Below are 20,918 nucleotides of genomic sequence, written 5' to 3' on the forward strand. Positions count from 1 at the left end.
ATCATGCCCCTGCCCTCTTCCTGTTTGGGAATATCACATTATCATTATTGCCCCGTGATTTATAATGTCTAATGCAAATAGAATCAGTCACAGTCGTGCGCGCTGAGCCTTAAACAAGATAATAAACAAAGATAATAAAGAAGATAATTGATTTAAAATGTTGAACACGTGACAAACATCCTCCACGTCACAGCTCCGCGTGTAATGAGCCTGAATGACCAGCAGATGGAAGCAACACTGTGATACGGGTGATCATCCTCCATCCCTCCATCATCCATCCATCCATCCCTCCATCATCCATCATCCACCCCTCCATCATCCATCATCCATCCATCCATCCATCATCCATCCATCCCTCCATCATCCATCATCCACTCATCCATCCATCCATCAATCCATCCATCATCCATCATCCATCATCCACCATCCATCCATCCATCATCCATCATCCATCCATCCATCATCCACCATCCATCCATCCATCATCATCCATCCATCCATCCATCCATCCATCCATCCATCCATCCATCCATCCATCCATCCATCATCCATCCATCCATCCATCCCTCCATCCATCCATCCATCCATCCATCATCCATCCATCCATCCATCCATCCACCCACTTATAACTTTATTAATGCTTTATTATCATTAAGGGGAGTCAGAGAATTGAGGGAGTTGATAATAAAATCATCAGTAATGTTACAGTCAGATGTCTGAAGATACTCGGGTATTAAAAACATCTCTGCTTTACTTTTTTTAATGACATAAAACTACCAGGATTTGAAATCTGGCCATGAACGACAACAGAATCCATGTTTGGGGAATAATGTTGAACAACTTGTTGAAATGTGACTATTTTGTAACCTGGATGCTAAATGGTGATTTTCCTCCCAGCAGGGGTTCAGAGTGGAATAAGAAATGAGCCTGTTGTTGTTGAATTGTGATTAGATTTCATTTAAAGTTATTGTTCTCTAATACGTCCTGCTGCTCAGTCATTATAGGGTTAATGTAAGCTGTTCAGTTAGGTTAAATATAACAATGTGACTCATATTTGCCTTCAGGTTGATTTTCATCTCGTTAATCAGGTTATTGTTGTCTGTTATTAGTTATTAAAGCACTAATCATATAAGGAAATTTTTCTCTTCCAAAGATGTTTCAAACAGCATTAAATTCAGTTGCGCCCTGAATCTGCACCATCAGTTTTCATCTGTTCTACTGATGTCGGTGTTTTTCCACCTGATGATGGAGAAGGAAAGGTGTGCTGACCCATAATGAGACGATCCTGCCATCCCATTTACTGTGTGTGAAGCAGCTCGCTGCCATCATGAGAGCAGTGAATATCAACGTGTTTACTTTGTTTATGACACCTAAAATAGAACACTTATTTTATCCAACACAGAGATGTGGGGGCCACATTTGAAATGTATTTCTTGTCAATACTAGCAAAGATAATTTCTTAAATAAACGTTTTTTTAAAAAAAAATAATTAAGGCTGGATACTCAACAATTGTACACGAGAATAAAATGTTTTGACCAAAATTTTAATAATAGTAACGTACTCTATGACAAAGAGCAACGTTTCACCAAAGACTTGAATTACTGTCCTCATTCGCGGCCTAAATAAAGGTATCCTTCCTAAAGTATCCCGGATTTTTCCACTCTACATTCCTCTGACCCGGGATCGGGAGCGCGGCTCAGCCTTTATAATCCTTTAACAGTTAGGACACGCCCACCAGGCCGCTGATTGACAGCCACCTCCGCCAATGATAGACCCGACCCCTGTCTTCTCCCCGCCTCCGCCTCCCCTCCTCCATGTCCGACTTTGGTGCTCTCCTGCCCCGCTAGCCCGTCTAAAGTCTCTCCGGGGAGCCGAAGTACAACTCGACAGATGTCCCGGCCATGGACGGAGACAACAGAATAATGCCTGTATGACTCGGGGGACATTTGCCAAGGTGAGTTTGATCAGCTTCAGTTACGGTAGAGGCGATAACAAGGGAGCGTTCTTAGAAAAAGTTGATCCGGGATCGGTGCGGGACAGGCGGGAGCGGAGGGAGAGTTGGCCCCGCCGCTAGCTTAACTTGTTTATACCTCATTAGCCTGGTAGCGCCTCACTCGTTAACATTTTACAAAGTATCTGCTCTTGCAGTTCTTTTTAGCCGCGTCATGATTTTCCAACATGATTCCAGTACTTTCTTTGTGTCAGGTAATTTCAGGAAAAACATCTTCAACCCCCCCCAGTTTCAGTGCGGGGACCACACGAGCAAATATTTGTCGGTTAATAAATTAAATTAGGTCTCTTAGAGTGAATGGCATTGGTTTTCTTTGCCATTACCAACAGTTTGCAGTGTCTGTTTAATCTCTTGTTGACTTGTTTTGCTGTTGGACCTCAGAAGACTCATCTCATAACACCTAATAACATCTAATACTGTCATAAACAGCATCAATGGACCAACGAACATGTGGATTCATTCATTTAGTGACCAAAAAACACCTATATGCAGACAGCCAGACAGCCAGACAGATGGGGTCTCAGTACAGATGTGCATTCCTGCAGCCAGAGGAGGGATGGAGCCTCTAAATGAGGCTCAACAGGAATGCAAACAGAAGGGGCCGAGGGTCGGAGCCCGGGGCCGTCTCAGCGTAGGACCAGAAGAAGAAGACGAGCAGAGAAAGTCGCTCGCCAACTCTCCACATTGTCCTCCTCTCTTTTGTGCAGCGCGCGGGTCAGAGGTCATGCTTCTGGAGCTTGAAACAGTTGGAAAATCAAGGTTAAGTCATGTGGAAGGGACGTGCTGAAAAGGCGCATGTGTGTCGTGCACGGCTGCGTGTCAGCGCCGGGTTTGAACCTGCGCCAGAGATCCTGTCACCAGACGATACAGTGAAGTTTTTGTGCGCTTCTTGGGTTTCTGGGGCGTTACACAAGAAGACTTGATAAAAGTGGCGAATGTTCCAGAAGCAGTGGCGCGTTAGCCGCGCGGGACCTTTCGTCCGGGCTCTGAACGCTAACGATGACAGTCGGGAGGGTGACCAGATGGTCAGAGTCAGGACATCGGCGTGTTGATCCAGACAGTTGAGAAGGAACGTTTCTGTGATTGATGACAGGCTAATTCTGATGACGGCGAGTTCAGGAACGAGGAACGTTGGCATTCGGAGTCCTTCGGCTCCTGGTGGGAACAAACCTCATTTACAAAGTAAATGGACCCAATGTAAAGAAAAGACACTCTTGTTTAGCAGCTGTAAAAAGATTTAAAATGGCAAATGTGAAGTTCTGCTGAATTCTGCTGCCTCGGCATCACGTCGAGAGTTGAGGGGAGATTGTTGCTTCCAGGAGGGGACGACAGAGCGGCGTTCCGGAGCGCTGTCCGGAGCGCCGTCCGGAGACGAGCGGTGGAGGAGATGAGTTCACACTGAGTTTGTTGACAGTCACTTCAATGTTCCAGCTCCTGACCGTCGCTCCACTGGCATGACCCAAACCTGTGTTCCTGGCCTGATGCTGGAGGCGCTCCCTATCGTACCCCACCCACAGGTGCTTCTGGTTTTAACTGGTTTCAGAACCGGCCGAGTCCAAGAGATGGCGTTCGGCCTGTTTTACAGATCTCAGCTGTCTGTCACACGCGCGCTGGCAAAAGCAACCTTAAATAAGAGCTTTGAAAAGTTACAAAAGTGAGTTTGTTAGACTTTATGCAGGTGAACGCTCGGCAGACTGTCCACCAGGCTGCTGGTATTTACACCACAGATGGTATCTGGCCCGTTTGGGCCTCATTAGTTCAGAGAAAACAGATCTTTGGCAGAACAATATGGAGCCAAATTGTCTGAGACTCATGATTAATAACCTGAAAAGGAGCAAATCAGAGACAGATTTGGGCTCCTTCTGCCTCATTGTTCCATCAGAACCTTTTTGTTTGGCCTGTCAGACTTTCCCCTCCATGCTCACTTCATAAAGAGAGGCACCACGTTCCAGTTGGAGGACCCTCGTTGCTCTCTAATCAGAAGCATACGGTCCATACGCTCCTCTCCGCTCATATTTCAGCCCACAGCAATCAAGTTTAAATTAGAGAGAAAGCTGTTCCAGAGCAGCGCCGCCTGCCAGCTCTCAGGCCGCTCTCTCTTGATATTAGGGCAGCTTTTGGGGCCTCGGTGGGGGGTTCTGCTGCTCTGCTGGGCTGGAGTTTGACCCGTCTCTCCCGTCTTTACGTCAGTTCCATCATCAGGTTGTGCAGAGCTGCGCAGTCAGAACGCGAAACCCAATCCTGCTCCTTCGTACGCGAGCTGGTGCCAGAATCTGCATCTGGTTCATATCGAGGAGCGTCTTATTTAGAGCAGGCTGGAAGTCTCTCACCGTGGTGTCATGGCCGTCTGGCGCCGCAACAGTCGCCTATAAGATCGACTGTAGCTCAGCGGCGCTACGGAGCGCTTCCCCAGGGCGCCGCCGCCACCGCCGCCGCCGCGGGCTGTGACCACACGTCCTTAATGATGGTGCTTGTGTGAGCGCTGAAGATTTATTGGTGAAAAACATTCTGCTCGGGCTTCAGGTGGAATGGTGAGTTTAACTCGGACGAGATGGCGGCTGGTTCCACGCAGGCACGGCTGGATCTTTAAAACGATCAGCTCGACGTGCGCACGTGCCTGTTGCTGCCTGGACCGCGGCTGGTCTGAGATCAGGTTCATGGAAACCTTGTGCCGGATTGAACGAGCTGTGAAAACAGCGAGCCGCTCGTTAAACGCTGGCACGAGCTGAGCCTGTGCTGGGAAAACGCTCCAGCCGACGGCGCTCCAGAATCACCAGTGGTTTCTTGCCAAAGTAGCGTAAAGAAAACTGGAGCGATTTCCAAGCTGCTGCAGCCTGGTTCCCCTCCTGGCTCTGCTGGAGGGCCCCGAGGGTCCGGGGGTCCTGACGTGCACGCCGGCCTCTGCTGCCGCCCACCTCCTGGTGTCTGGTGAGGAGGAAAGCATCTGAGGGAAGCTGCTTGTTTTCATGTCAGTTTAAGCAGAACATGAAAAACCCATTTAAAACGTTAGTTAATGTGTCATTAACTCAATGAACGATCCCTAACGTGGGACCTGAGTTCTGCTTCTGGGACCTCTGGGTGCTGCTGGTGTCCTGGTCCCGGTCTGCAGAACTCATTATTGTATTTATTTCACCTAATTTTGCACTGTGTGTATTTTAAACCTGCCAGGTGGAAAATTCATTATTACAACGCTGTTATTATCACATCGCATTTGTAATAATTCTACGGTAAAATAATGGAACATCACATCTTTTATTTCACGGAAAGGAAAAAAATCATCAGAACCCCAAGAGGGTGAGCACTTGAAGGCACCATCATATTCCCATCCACAGGCCCGCCTCAGAGTTAGGGCCGTGTCCCTGAACGCACCACGCCCTCCAGTCTCTGCGTGTTGGTCAGAGCAGCCGTAAGTGTTGCGTAAGAGCGAAGCACTAATGACTTCCTGTTTTGAGCTGGGCCGCTACCTCGAAACTCTAAATATGCGCTCTGCTTAATGAATTGTGTTATTTAGGAACGTTCTGGCTGCAGTTTTGCTCAACTGCTGATGCTGGAGATGAATTTAGGAGGTGAAAATAGACCGAAACGGCGTTTCCATCCAACGCGAGGCCTCGTTAGGCATCGGAACAAGCCTGGATTTGTCCAAGTGAGCAGAGACACAAAGATAAATCCAGAATCTAATGTGGAGATCAGAGCAGACCACAAACACTCCTCTGCGTGTCGGAGAACCCAGCGGTGGACGGGAGCTGGAGCGTCCGGCTTTTGTTTGGATCCATCTTTGATCCAACTGAGTGAAAGTGTGTACTCAGTGTGTACTCAGTGTGTACTCAGTGTGTACTCAGTGTGTTGCTGCGTACCTGGAGGTTATTTTTACGGCGCTGCTCATTTATAAGTGATAGATGTGTCTGTTGGAATTACATGAAGCTCTCCTGGGCGACCTGTGTGTGTGTGTGTGTGTGTTGTGTGTGTGTGTGTGGTGTGTGTGTGTGTGTGTGTGTGTGTGTGTGTGGTGTGTGTGTGTGTGGGTGGGGGGGGTGACGACATGCTGTCATCTAGCTGGAATCCAGCAGAACTAAGATCTTCCTGTCTGTTTGCCTGTGGCTGGTGTGGAGCATCTTCCCCTCGGTGGTTGAAGCTCTTCATCTCTGCTGTTTGTTGTCTTCATGGAGCGTTAGCGCCGCTGACGGAGGATAATCGGCTGCTATCGAGCATGTTGATGCTATCAGATTTGGCAGCAAATGAGAGCGCGGCGATTCCAGAGAGGGCTCCGAGATAAAACCCTCGGTCTTTTATAGTAAACTACCTCTCAGGTGTGTGTGGCTGCGTGTGTGGGTGCATCTCAGGTTTTAGGGCTTCTTCTGAAAGCGAGGAGCTTCTCAGAAACCCTGCAGCCTGCTGGATGTTCTGCTGCGGCTCTGAGGAGCTGAAACAGCTCCAGGTTCTTAGCTTTCACGTCCAGCTTGTGCAGGTGAGGAATGAAAGAGAAACTCGGAGCAGAGCTTCACTTCCAACCAGGAACGCTGCCGTTCCGGACGCTGAGACACTGGATCCGTGTGAGCAGATGTTCCAGATCGTTCTTGGTAGGTTTGAGTGGGCTGGAGACGCATTAGCTCCGCTGCTAACTGAGCCAGCCGCTGCCATGGTTACGGGATAATGAGAGAGTCTAAACCGGTAGAAGACTTCAGAAGGTTCAGTGACAGCTGTCGGTGACCTCCTGACCTCTGAGCCTTTGTGTGTTCCTCACGTGGCTGCAAGGGTTGGCAAAGGTTTCTGGGAAGCTGCAGTATTTCATGAGTTCCCTGAGCTGTCGGGTACGTGACTGAACCTGATCGGCGTGGTCACGTGCACGTGCATCAGTCAGCAGGCGCGTCTGGCAGGAGGAAGCTGCAAAGGTAACGTGCACGACAGAGCGTGTTACCTTTGCAGCAGCGTGGAGAGCGTTTGTGATGAACCAACACACCCACGTTCATTCACAGCACACACACACACACACACACACATCACTCACAACACGCACGCACGCACACACACGCACGACACACACACACCGCACACACACACACACACAGCACGCACACACACACGCACGCACACACACACACACACACACACACACACACACACACACTGATGACTGCTGGGGAACCTGGTGCTAGTTTGTAGATCTGGAGGCTCCAGCGTGGCCAGACAGAACCGGATCTCTGTCAGGAGAAATCACCCCGTGATGGATCCCAGGCTTGGACAGAAAGAGCAACCAACCAGGCGTTGTCATGCAGGAGGCCTCCGACTACACAGGGAAACATTCACTAATTTAGCAGATCAGAGGTTGAACTTTCTCAGCGTGCCGGCGGTCGGTCCGGTACCGACCCGGCGTGGCCGAGGCGCAGGGGGACGTCAGTTGGATCCCCGTGTCTGGCCTGGAGGTGGAGCCAAGCGTTTCCGTTCATCCTGTTTGAGAGTGTGATCGGTGTAACGGGAGGAAGACGTCGATCTGCTCGTCTTCATCACCTCCAGCAGGGCGGCGTTTCAGGGTTTACAGGCACTTTATGGTCGTCTGAAGAGCCACTGAGGTTAATTGCTGCTGTCCCTCCCCCCCTTTTACCCCCCTTTACCCCCTCTCTCCCCCCTTAAGCCCCCCCTTTACCCCATCTCTCCTTTCTCTCCCCCTCTCTCTCCCCTTTTACCCCCTCTCACCCCTTTTACCCCCCCACCCCTCGCTCCCCCTTTACCTCCTCTCTCCCCCCATTACTCCAGTCAGTAGTAATGGGGAAAGTATGGAGTTCCCAGCAGTGTGACTCATCATTCTCATGAACAGGGGGTGTGTGTGGGCGTATGTATTGTAAAGTACATGGATGTGTGTGTGTGTGTGTGTGTGTGTGTGACAGTGATTTAACGTTATGTGTTTCTTCTGCACACATGTTAAAGGTCAGTGTTAGAGGTCAACTCTTGGTCAGAGTTGAATAGACCAACAGCCCATGAGAACGGTCACATGATGTGTCCTGTAGCTGCAGGCGTGTGTGTGTGTGTGTGTGTGTGTGTGTGTGTGTGTGTGTGTGTGTGTGTGTGTGTGTGTGTGTGAGGCTAACGGAGAGCAGAGGTGTCAGCATGTGGGGGGTGTTTAGAGAGCCCGTCTCTGGCTACTGGTGGGCACACTCGAGACCGGGAGTCTTCTCTGGGACACTATCTCCACGGAATGTTCCGGGCCCCAGTTATGAAGTGCTGCGGTTCAGGATTCTGCCAGCTGACTCTGCCTGCATGTCTCCGTGCCGTCGTTAAATATGAGCGGTGACATCATGTCCTCTTTTGTTTGTGGGAACGTTCCCGATGTGGCCTTATTCTGCTTTGAGCCTCGCGGCAAAAACAGGATGTCGGGAGAGTCTCTCGCTCTCATCCCTCCGGTTCCGGCAGCACCCTGAGCTCCAGGACCATCGTGGAGCTGGAGCTGACGGAGCCTCTCATGTCATCTTCTGGCCATTGTGGTTTCCCAGGAAATCAGAGCAACAGTGGAAAACATGCAAAAATACCATCAATAGTTGTGAAACAAATGGAAAAAACACAGAATTCTGGCAGAGTATCGTTGAAAAATGGTGAGCCCAGTGCCCACAAATGATACCGTGGCGTTCTTCTTTTGGTATCTCAGAAGGATCCATCAAATAAACCACCACCCCAGACCACAAGCTGCATGGTTGCAGCTGCAGCAGGGAGCTAATCACAGGCTGCTCGGGAAATCAAAGGATTCCTCCCTGATTGGCGGCGATCACGACCGGACCGAAGGCTTCTTGGGTTCTGCCCATCAATCACATCCAGCCGTAGCTCCACCCTCTGCCCTTCTGTTGCTAATCACGCCAGCGAAGCCCTGAATCATTGCGCTTGCTAGTGTCGCCGCTCTGCTAACACTAGCAGTAGCATCGGGGGACTCGGGATATGATGATGTCACTTTGGTTTGGGAAAGTTCTTTAATTGTTTCATTGATCACATTTAATGAGAGCCACAGGCTTTCTGGACTAATGCTATTAGTGACGGAAGTAGAAGTGGATTACTGGAAACATCATGTTTATGGACTGCTGCTGGTTTCACTGAGAGTGAAGCAAAAGGGTTTTTAAGTGTTCATGTCCACCATATTGTTGGGAGTAATGCTAATTATCTGGCGCTTCGTAGCTCGTCTGTGGGACTTTGGCTGCCTGAAGACAACGGTCCCTTTAATGTTGACGGTGTTAGCGTAGCTCGTCGTTCCAGTCGTGCCATACTGCAGCCGGCCAGCAGGGGGCTGCGCCACTGTTGCTGTTACCCAACAGACTTTCCTCTTGTGTTGTCGATGGACCAGTGAGAATCACGTAAACAGACAAACGTCTGTGAAGTAACCGACATGTGTGACAGCGTCTTATTTTAGCCCTCGGGCCTGTGCTCATGCCTGTGTGTCTGTTTACAGCTGAGGTTTTCTTACAAATTTGTTTGTGAGGCGAGCTGTGGTCTTCATTTAAGAGTGTGTGTGTGTGTGTGTGAGTGTGTGTGTGTGTGTGTGTGTGTGTGTGTGCGTGCGTGTGTGTGTGTGTGTGTGTATGAATAGCTGGCATCTGGTTGACATCTTACCCTGGTGGAGGAGCTGGAGGAAATTCCAGTGTTGTAGAGCTAAAGCCAAGATGCTCCACACACTCTCTCTCTCACACACACACACACCACACACACACACATATACACTGTGCATATGTGCGTGCACACACAGGTTTGTGATACCTGTGTCAATGACGCACGTACACACAGTTTTTCTCTCAGCTAAACTTCATCTTTCAGTAAGAATTCAAACCCTGTTTTCACTTAATAGTGAATAGTAATAAAACTTGTCTCTCTCTTTCTCGCGCCCTCTCTCTCCACACACACACACACACGCTCTGCTCTGCTCACACACACACACACAACACACACACACAACACACACACACACACACACACACGTTCTACTCACACACACACACACACACGCTCTGCTCTGCTCACACACACACACACACACACACGCATTCTCTGCTCACACACACACACACACACACACACGTTCTACTCACACACACACACACCACACACACACACACTCTCTGCTCTGCTCACACACACACGCACACACATGCTCTGTGATTTGGCTGATATCTTACACACATGGCAGCCATTACAGCGTGTGTGTTTAGGCTCAGTCCAGAGTTGGAAGTGGTCCGAGCAGCTCGAGTGAGTTTTTGTGGCAGCGTCTGTTTTTCTCCTCGTGCTGAACGTTGGTTGGAGCGTCTGTTCGGTCCAGCGTCCAGCCTTCATGGGGCCTCTGCTGGGGCCCCTGCTGGGGCCACTGCTGGGGCCCCTGCTGGGGCCTCTGCTGGGGCCTCTGCTGGGGCCACTGCTGGGGCCTCTGCTGGGGCCTCTGCTGGGGCCACTGCTGGGGCCTCTGCTGGGGCCTCTGCTGGGGCCTCTGCTGGGGCCTCTGCTGGGGCCCCTGCTGGGGCCTCTGCTACCTATCTCACCTGAACAGCTCTGTTGATGATGCTGTGAGCCTGGAACAGCTCAGCTCCGCCCCCTCAGCTCAGCTCCGCCCCCTCAGCTCTGCTCCGCCCCCTCAGCTCAGCTCCGCCCCCTCAGCTCAGCTCCGCTCAGTCTACTGACGGTGTTGCAATCAGTCAATATTGTCCGTTTGGATGTTGTTCACAACGTCCCTGAACTTTGGTCTCAGGCGACTGAAATGAAAGAGCTTCATCAACGACCTTGTTTTGCCTGAACGTGCACGTTTCCTAGACTCAAGTGAACCCTCCTGCACTCAGAAACACACACAGAAACACACACCGAAACACACACTCACAAATATCCACACGCCCACATCAGTCAGCAGTGTTGTTATCGCCCAGGAAGGGCACAGAGACGGGGAGTGAAGTGGTTGCCATGGTTACCTGGGTAAACCCAGCACTCATTGTTATCCTTGACCAGCAGGGTTTGGCCTCCTGGAGATGTTGGCTCACTGCAAGATCACACACACACACACACACACACACACACACACACACACACACACACACACTTGGTTAATTTAAACATTAGTCTTTGTTAATCATTAATTTGTGACATAAACACTAATGACTGTCCTCAGTAACAGGACATCCTGTTGTCATTTATTGTGTCAGTGCAGTAAGTGTGTGTGTGTGTGTGTGTGTGTGTGTGTGTGTGTGTGTGTGCAGAGAACAGACTCTCCTGGCTTTGATGATGTTTGTACAGTATTAACTCCTGGAGTCTTCAGCGTCTGCTGCCCCCCCCCCGACTCTCTGTGAATGTGAATGTGCAGCAGCCAGAGTGGTTGTGAGTCACCATGAGGGATTGTGCTGCCACAAAGAGAGTCGAGCCCTCAGCCTGTCGAGCCCTCAGCCTGTCGGCCCTCAGCCTGTCGAGCCCTCAGCCTGTCGAGCCCTCAGCCTGTCGAGCCCTCAGCCTGTCGAGCCCTCAGCCTGTCGAGCCCTCAGCCTGTCGAGCCCTCAGCCTGTCGAGCCCTCAGCCTGTCGAGCCCTCAGCCTGTCGGCTCTCAGCCTGTCGAGCCCTCAGCCTGTCGAGCCCTCAGCCTGTCGAGCTCTCAGCCTGTCGAGCTCTCAGCCTGTCGAGCTCTCAGCCTGTCGGCCCTCAGCCTGTCGAGCTCTCAGCCTGTCGGCCCTCAGCCTGTCGAGCCCTCAGCCTGTCGAGCCCTCAGCCTGTCGAGCTCTCAGCCTGTCGAGCCCTCAGCCTGTCGGCCCTCAGCCTGTCGGCCCTCAGCCTGTCGGCCCTCAGCCTGTCGAGCTCTCAGCCTGTCGAGCTCTCAGCCTGTCGGCCCTCAGCCTGTCGAGCTCTCAGCCTGTCGGCCCTCAGCCTGTCGAGCCCTCAGCCTGTCGAGCCCTCAGCCTGTCGAGCTCTCAGCCTGTCGAGCCCTCAGCCTGTCGAGCTCTCAGCCTGTCGAGCTCTCAGCCTGTCGGCCCTCAGCCTGTCGAGCCCTCAGCCTGTCGAGCTCTCAGCCTGTCGGCCCTCAGCCTGTCGAGCCCTCAGCCTGTCGAGCCCTCAGCCTGTCGAGCTCCTCAGCCTGTCGAGCCCCTGTCAGGACCTTGTGCGTCCTCCACCTGCGTTGCCAGGACAACGGAGGTTTTCAGGTGCTGCTCCTGCTGTGATGTCGCCCTCCCTGATCGTGGTTGTGCTGCTGCGTAGCTGCAGTTTTATCTCAGACGGTCACGTGTGTCTACGCGTGGTGACGGTATCCATGGATGCATGGGGGGGGCTGAGGGGAGTGGTGGGGGCTGAGCGGAGTGGTGGGGGCTGAGTCACAAAGTGGGGGGGCTGAGGAGAGTGGGGGGGGCTGAGGAGAGTGGTGGGGGCTGAGGGGAGTGGGGGGGCTGAGGAGAGTGGTGGGGGCTGAGTCACAGAGTGGGGGGGCTGAGGAGAGTGGGGGGGCTGAGGGGAGTGGGGGGGCTGAGTCACAGAGTGGGGGGGCTGAGGAGAGTGGGGGGGGCTGAGGAGAGTGGGGGGGCTGAGGGGAGTGGTGGGGGCTGAGGAGAGTGGGGGGGCTGAGAGAGTGGGGGGGCTGAGGGGAGTGGTGGGGGCTGAGCAGAGTGGTGGGGGCTGAGGGGAGTGGGGGGGCTGAGTCACAGAGTGGGGGGGTGAGGGGAGTGGTGGGGGCTGAGCAGAGTGGGGGGGCTGAGCAGAGTGGGGGGGCTGTTGTTACACAGCCTGTGGAAAGAAGTGGGAATCTGAGCTGCTGCGCTCCGAACGGCTCCATTTGAATTTACACGCCTGTCCACAGTAGAGCCGAGGGATGAAGGTGTGTTCCGTCATCAGTCCTCTGAGGCTCCGACGTTCAGCCCCCTGCTGGGCGGGATCGCTGATCGGAATGTTTACTCTCGGGAACACGACCAGGGCCAAACCTCAGTGGAGCTGCCAACACTTTTCTGGCTCCTTTTCAACATGAATCGTTAATTTTCTCCTCACAACAGATCATTTTATGCTGACGCTCTCACACACCCTCTCAGGCTTCTTGATTTTATCGCGGTTCTGGTCTGTAGTTCTGGTCTGTAGTTCTGGTCTGTAAAGACACCAGGGGACGACCAAGGTCCACTTGGTCGGCACTGGAACCCAGAACCCTCCTGTGGAACCTCGTTCTGTGGAGGTGCTCCACCACCCCTTTAGGTTCCACCTCTGAACCACTGTTAAAGAACAGGGGTCTGCAGGAAGGCTGGGACTTGTCAGGTTCTGCCTCAGCAGGGGCCCCTAATAAAGAGCCCAGTATTCCACACATCCCAGGACCGATAGGACCACCATCAGATGAGGGACTCAGAGTCATTTAAATGGTTCAAGGCCGCCAGGATGAGCAGGGGTTCTTCCCTGAGGAACCTCCAGAAGGTCTCTGTTCAGCTGAAGGTTCCTGGAACCTTTTCACACTCTATCACACCACTGTCAGGAACTTCAGGATTTCATAAACTAGTGTGTATCCATGGCAACCTTAATCTCCTGGAGGTGATACGGGAGACATAAATGTAAAAAGAATAAAAGAAAAATACAATCTAAGTAAAACACCATTGTTCTTGGTTCCCTGTTGTAACTGTATTTTCCATTTTTCTGAGTGAGATTTAAACGTGACATAACCCTAACCCTGAAGGCTTTCCACTATTTTAGCTCCGTCAGATGTGTTATTAATGAACTTTGGACTGAAGTTAACAGAGCTGCTGCTGATCGATGGCCCTCTTCACCTCACACTGTGCACGTTATTGTTCCAGTGTGCACAGTCAGGGTGAAGCCTCCTATGTTTGCCATCAGGATGACGAATCTGTCCTGCTGGGTTGGAACCAACTCGCAGCTCCCCTGGGCTTCTGGGAAAAACGCTGAAAAGCTCCAACTCCATTTACATTTCTGTGAAACGGTGGTTTTTTTTGAGCCTCGACCGTAGTGACGCGCCAGGCTGCTGCTCTCTGACCTCCAACGCGTGTGAAGATGCTCCAAAATCCGCCTGACAATTTTGATTTGTGTGTTTGCAGATGCCCGAACGTCCGTCCAGCCCTGCGTTACTGACAGTCATCTGGTTTGTGTGGCTGCGTCTCAGTCAGGCTCAGATTCAGACTGATGAAGGTAACACACACACTCACACACACACACACACACACTCACCCACACCACACACACACACACGCACACACACACACACACACGCACACACACACACACACACACCACTCACTCACCCACACACGCACACACACACACACACACACACACACACACACACACTCACCCACACACACCACACACGCACACACACACTCACCCACACACACACACACACACACTCACACACACACACACTCATGCTCCTGACTCCCATTTCGGGGTCTTTGTTTGCACAGCTTTAGAATATAAGTTGTCAGGTTTTTAACAACAAAATCCACTTTTTCCTTAAGCCTCCACCAACCTGGTTTTTATTGTTTTGGCTCTGCGGTTGTTTGTTCTGAACCCGCTCAAATTCAACAGCTTCTTTTTTGTGCCTCTTTCTCTTTTTTCAGTGTTTTAAAAAGACCCAGTCCAACTGGCAGTTTCTGTGTTGGTGTGATTTCAGGAGAAACTTTTCACCTTCCTACACACATATGTGTGAATGTCAGGCTCCGCGTATGTGCACAAACATGCACACGCACGACTGGTACCTTCTGCCAGAGGCAGAATCAGATATGAGTGGAACGCTGTGGGTTTGGGGAATAATGTTCTTTACTGCCAATAAAACATGAATACACACATTCAGAGCAGCCAAGACTCCTCTGACGCCCCAGATAAAACAAAGTGGTGTGTGTGTGTGTGTGTGTGTGTGTGAGAGAGAGAGAGAGAGAGAGAGAGCAGATAAACCAAATGTAAAAACAGGCATTAATAAGAGCAGAGGAGCAGTTTGACCCTCGGTCTGGACGCGTGCATGAGCAGAATATCGGCTTTACCTGCGGAGGGCTGATGGTTCTGCATGAAGACCACAGTAAAACATTCTGCTCTGACTTGTTCGGTCTTCCTTCAGGCTGAACGTGACCTCAGAATCCACATGGAGCTCCGCTGCTCACGTCCCTCCCGCTGCTTCTGGTTTCACAGCCTCGGAATCAACACAAGAGAAAACCGAGTTTGAGAGCTTTAGTTTCAGCATTAAGGAGGTCTCAGAGGGACCTGCGGTTCTAAATGTGCTGAAGGTCTCGCTGCTGTGGGAGAACCTGGAGCTGGTTTCCGCTGCCGGTGCTTTGTGACTTCCTCCTCCTTTCACTCTTCCATTTGTCACGTTGATGCAGCGCAGGCGCCGTCGTTGTGTAACCAGAGCAGAGGCCCTCCTCACAGATCTTCTTGTTTTCTCTGCTTCACTTGTTTGTTGCAGCCTGAAGGGTTCATCCATCTTTGAAGATGATTTCTGATGGAGTTCTCTGCTTGTATTGGGAAGACCAAAGCCAGACTGGGCCTGACAGGCAGGCTGGTGCACACGGGCGCTCTGGGGTTATTTCTTTAGTCCAGGTCGACCATCGATGCCAGCAGGTCTCCGAGCCAAGCCAAACATGCAGGAGCTGCAGATAGAGTATCACCTCATAAAGAACAGCAAATATTTGCCCAGGTAGAGACCTACAGCTCCTTCCAGAGACGAGGGAAGCTTCAGGGCTCCGTTTCATCAGGTCGTAAAGACAGATTTCATACCAGTGTAACCAGAATCTTTATCACCTGTCCCAAACAATGAGACCTTCAGAGCTGCTTCAGGATGATTTGCTCCAGAGACGTCTGGCTTGGCCGGGAAGGTTCTAACACACCTCATAGATCCATTCAGATGGTGAGATGTTTGTGCAGCACTGCCAGAGGTGTCCGAGCTGCAGATGTTTGAGCGCTGGCTCTGTGTGTGGCTGGAAAATGGTCCCACTTCTGTTTGATTATTGACATTCGAGAGGGCCGAGACCTCCACAGGGTTCCAGGAGCTGAAGCTTGTTTAGTTTGGACTCTTCAAATCAGTGAAGAAATGAAGAAAATGAGCATAAAATCAACACCAAAAAATGAATCAAAGACCAAAGAAGCTCTCCCACGTTCACCTGCATGCTGCCATCATCGGCGTCTCTCAGTTCCTGACGTCTGCAGACGAACATTTTAATTATGATGATAATACATTTGGACGGAACAATAACACTCAGAGAGGCTTGAACCACGTGCCAAAGTCTCCTCGGCTCAACGTCGGCAGGATCTGCCACCTTTTATGGTCATGTTATTGTGATAGCCTGACTGTACTGGGAACACTGGGCCCTAAATCACATCAACACAGCCAGTGTGTGTGCAGGTACTGTTTAATATGGGCTGTGTGTGTGTGTGTGTGTGTGTGTGTGTTTCAGTATCAGAACTGCAGTTCTGGCGCTTGGACTCAAATGTGACGTTGGCGTGTGGGAAATCGTCGACCTGGTAAGAAGTGAACAACAGGAAGTGCAGACTTACTGGTGTCTGAGGACATTTCAGGACCGTTTCAAAGTTTCATGAGTTTATAAAAATGACCAAATTTCACGTCCAGATCACCTTTGACCTACAGGGTCCCACTGCGTGTGTGTGTGTGTTTCTGAGCAGGACTCCTGTCACCTGGCTCCGGGACAACAGCTCAGCGTTGCCGTGGCACCAGGTGACCTCAGATGGGAGGTTAGTCCTGCAGCAGGTGGAGCTGTCAGCGCAGGCGACTACAGCTGCTGGGACAGTCGGGGGCGGCTGCTGCACACCGTCAGGCTGCGTCTGGGCCGTGAGTGTCCTCCTCTGCAGTTCCTCTGCTTAGTGTTAGAAACTCCAGGCCAGCGGTGCTCCTGGTCCTCAGAGGAAGTGCATCTTATCAGCCTCCACACTGACAAAGCCCTCCGCTTCCTCCAAATGTCCCCGACAGGAAGCAGCTCCCTCACTGGGCTTCCTTTTGGAGGACAAGGCGTGCTCACAGCTCACATGTCTCCTCGAGTACTCTGAGTTCAGAACGAGCCTCACGTTTACATCATTTGCTCTTCTGAACGTCCTGTGAGCTTCTTATAAAAGTGGCGCTCAGGCCTGAAACTAAGTGCGACCTACTCTCTTTCCCAGATCCCCCTGGGCTGCTGAGCATTTCCTGTCAGGTGCCCAATCACATGCTCGTCCGCTGCTCCTGGGTGGACTTGGTGGACACCTTCCTGCCGGGCGAGTACACCGCCTCCTTCCGGTGAGAGCGGGTCACTGCGAGTTCCGGTGCCTGTAGGAGCTCATCTCAGCAGCTTCACCGTGTGCTTGCAGTGGTCAAGGGGACTGGGAGCCGTGCGTCGTGGACGCCGTCCGCAAGCAGTGCGAGGTCCACCACCCTGCGTTCTGGCAGGCGCTCCACACGCTGAGGGTCACCGAGACCAACGGCCTGGGCTCCTGCACCACAACCAACCGCTTCGCGCTCCACACGCTGTGTAAGAGTCTTTAAGGTCGTGAAAGATGAGCAGATACAGAAGAAATGGGAATTAAAATGTTCCATTTTTAAGCTCTCAAAGAGTCTGGAGGTGAGCGGAGGTCTTATTCCAGAGCTTGTGAAGACTGCAGTTAACGTTAATGCAGTTCATCCTGCCGTCCTGACGTCTTTGGCCTGAGAAGTTGAGGGACCCGTCTAAGCCGTGAACTTTTCCTGGCGTTGCAGTGAAACCAGACCCTCCGGAGTCGGTGTCGGTGAGGCAGATCGAGGGTTTCTCCACCAGGCTGATGGTGTCCTGGAACTTTCCCTCGTCCTGGCCGCTGGAACACGCTTTCCCACTCTTGTTCCACATCAGATACAGGCCTCTGGGCTCCATGTTCTGGTCAGAGGTCAGTAAACAGGGTCTGGTCCAGTGCCGATGGCCTCGTGGTCACATGAGGCGCAGCAGCTCAGCTCCCCGTGATGAAGAACTTCTCCTCAGCTCACTTTCCATGAATTGCTTTAAAGTTGAGGAAAGGGGGATTTTCCAGTGGTTGTTGAGTCGATCACCTTCACGTTTACTCTCTTGCCCCTCAGCTCTTGTCCACGGCGTGTTCGGAGATGATCTCCGACGCTCTGGCTGGACACGTTCACCAGGTCCAGGTCCGAGCACAAGATGAGATCAACAACGACAGCCAGTGGAGCGACTGGAGCCCGGTGGTGCTGGTGCGGCCCTGGGAAGGTCAGACAGGAAGTTCACCCTCGGAGAACCTCCAGCAGGCGTGGTGTTTACCAAGGTTTCTCATTTCAGTCCCCGCCACCACTCAGCCTACAGAGGACGCCACGGAACACGACGTCTTCACCTTCCAGCCCAACCCCGGGAGCTCGACGGCCAAGATACACTGTGAGTTCAACTACAGTCGTCCTGTCTCCCGTAGCAACGAGACGAACAAGGAGTCTGACAGCTGCTGAACCTCCACAGCTGTAGTGTGTGTGTGTGTGTGTGTGTGTGGTGTGTGTGTGTGTGGTGTGTGTGTGTGTGTGTGTGTGTGTGTGTGTGTGTGTGTGTTTACTCCTCATAAGTGCCTGTGGGAGCCTTCTTTAAAAGGAGCTCCTCACCACAGGCACCATCAGTGTCTTTGTTCTCCGTCTCAGATGACGACCTGGATAATGAAAGTAATCTGGGTCTGGTGATCGTGCTGGTTTTGTTCTCCGTGGTCGTCCTGGTGACCATCTTCTCCCTCATCTTTGTCGTGTGGTAAGGTGCCGCCGCTCTGCTGCCCCTCGTCCAGGTCTGCGGCTCCCTGACTGACTGCCTGTTTTTCCAGGTTTCGGCAGAGGCGCCGCGACCATGTAACCATGCAGGAAGTGGCCTCTGTGGTGAAGATGAAGTCCATGCCGATCTAAAGTGAGACCACACTCTGGCTCTTCTTAACGTTCTCATTTTCTGATGCATTCTTGATGCTGTTCCCTCGAAACGGCCCTCAGAGGATGGGATGGCAGCAGCACGTTGGCTCATCAACATGATGACATCACCGTGTCCTGATTGGTTCCTGCTCTTCTTCTCCTCCCACAGGTCATTCTCTCCTCGATGGCCCGTTGTAGGGCTCCTCCCAGGATCCGGCCCCCGTCTGTGACACAGGCCCACCCACAGAACATCAGTCCATCCAGGATTCAGGAACAACAGAAGGGAAAACCGGTTACTACACTACCCACAATGCATTAGGAGAGCCACTGCTGTCATGAAGGAGCGATGGCCTGGCTTTAAACGTTTGAACAGGAAGTGCTGCTGACAGAGGAAATGCTTCTGGGATTTTATGTTTTGAGTCGGCTCAGGTGCTGTGGAAGAGCTCCTCCTCCTCCGAGTAGCTCCTCCTCCTCCGAGTAGCTTCTGATGGCGTCCTGAAGGATGTGGAGCATCAGGTCCAGGCGGGACGCTTTATTACACATTTATGTTGCATGTCAGCTTGTTTCTTATCTTTAGTACCTTCTGACCGTCCAGCGGTCCCCATTGGAGACACAGCGTGATGGAAACATGAGGCCAGTCTCTAATAAGACGAACTCCATCTCAGAGTCTGAGCAGAAGAGATCCAGGAGCTGCTGAATATGAGCAGATATTTTAAAGTTCTCTGCTTCTTTCCCTTTACCTTGATAACCTGACATTTTGGGAGGGGAAGACTTCTTACTGCAGCCTGCCAGCAGGAACGTCTCTGTGGCTTCACTTTGTCGATGCAGTTTGTGGTTCTCGTCATCTTGATGGTTACATGGTGATTTTTCAGCATCTTGACATAGATTTTGTGCTAAAGCTCATCTGTGCAGCTAAATGCTAAAGAACGACTCTCAGAGGACTTAAAAAGTTAGCCCTGGTTTATCTTTCGGAGTCACTTTTAAAATGTTCCCTGTGGGTTTCCCGTCTTTAAACCTCAGCCAAGCGTCCTGTTTCTGTGCTGTTTCCCCATTTTAGCGCTCGTCATCAACATGAGCCTGACGCTAGCATGCTAGCTCCCCCACCCTGGCCGGGATGGACTCCTGACATCATACCTGAATTTACCTTTACACACTATCTTTGTCCTTTAATCAACAGGGACAAATTTAGTCAATTCCAAAGGAAGCAAACATCAAAATCTCTGATAGAATGTGTCACTTTTATTTTACCTGTTCGCTTTTCTGTTTGTCTTTGTTTTTTGATGAACTGAACCTTTAATGTGATTTGGCGGCACAGACAATGTCGGAGCGGCCAGTTTGGGTCAGTACAGGTCTGAATACCTCCAGCAGCTGTAGTTTAGCCTCTGATGCTGCGCTTGCAAACCCGGATCCAGAGTCTGGGCGCCATCCTGGCTCTGATGTGTCAATCCAAAGCTTCTAATCAGACTGTAGAGTGTGCTTCGAAGCCAGACCCTCCAGTTTGGATGTCCAAGCCACCTACTATGCATGGATCTTGTTGAAGCTTTTTGTATATTATTATTGTATACCACATTTAAAAAGTACCCGTCATGTTATAAGTGATGTTTATCAATGAAAATTATTGTTGGTCACAGTTTCTCAGATGTGGCTCCTCCCTTTTGTGACAGTAACTATGATAAAAAAAGGTTCTGCTGAAGCCTCCTCAGGTGTGTGGAGCCCACAGAACCTGGGAGCTTTCATCAGAACTTTATGACAAACTTTTGGTCATTGTCCAGAATTTGATGGCACTGGTTGATCCCTGAGAGAAGTCAAATGTCCGGCGTCTGAGCGGTCCCTGAATACACCATCTGCCGTCGCTGTGGGTCCACATGTGAGAAACATCCTGGTGTTTGTGTCCTAGCCAGTTATATGAAGCTGTGTTACTGTACGATTACTGTATCCATGTTCACCACATCTGTCCTCATCTTTGCTTCTCGTCTCTCCTTGCAGTCACTTTGATTTTGTCTTTGCTTCAACAAACGTTAATCCTCACGTGTGATTTGAGAGGGGGGATTTTTGACCCACCAAACGCCTCCCAAATTGGATTCGAAATTTCT

General features: G+C 51.4%; 1 protein-coding gene across 1 annotated transcript; it reads left to right on the forward strand.

Moving 5' to 3' along the window:
- The first annotated feature begins 1,812 nt into the window (after positions 1 to 1,812).
- il11ra (interleukin 11 receptor, alpha) lies at positions 1,813 to 20,918 on the forward strand. The gene is given in 13 exon segments (XM_057019422.1): positions 1,813 to 1,955; positions 14,027 to 14,117; positions 16,376 to 16,442; positions 16,602 to 16,699; positions 16,702 to 16,767; positions 17,094 to 17,208; positions 17,280 to 17,440; positions 17,665 to 17,828; positions 18,016 to 18,160; positions 18,230 to 18,322; positions 18,574 to 18,676; positions 18,747 to 18,826; positions 18,995 to 20,918. Coding segments are annotated over 12 exon segments (1,206 nt in total). The 5' UTR covers positions 1,813 to 1,931; the 3' UTR covers position 18,826; positions 18,995 to 20,918.

The sequence above is a fragment of the Takifugu flavidus genome, chromosome 20, assembly GCF_003711565.1.
Source record: "Takifugu flavidus isolate HTHZ2018 chromosome 20, ASM371156v2, whole genome shotgun sequence".
In the NCBI taxonomy this organism is placed as follows: Eukaryota; Metazoa; Chordata; class Actinopteri; order Tetraodontiformes; family Tetraodontidae; genus Takifugu; species Takifugu flavidus.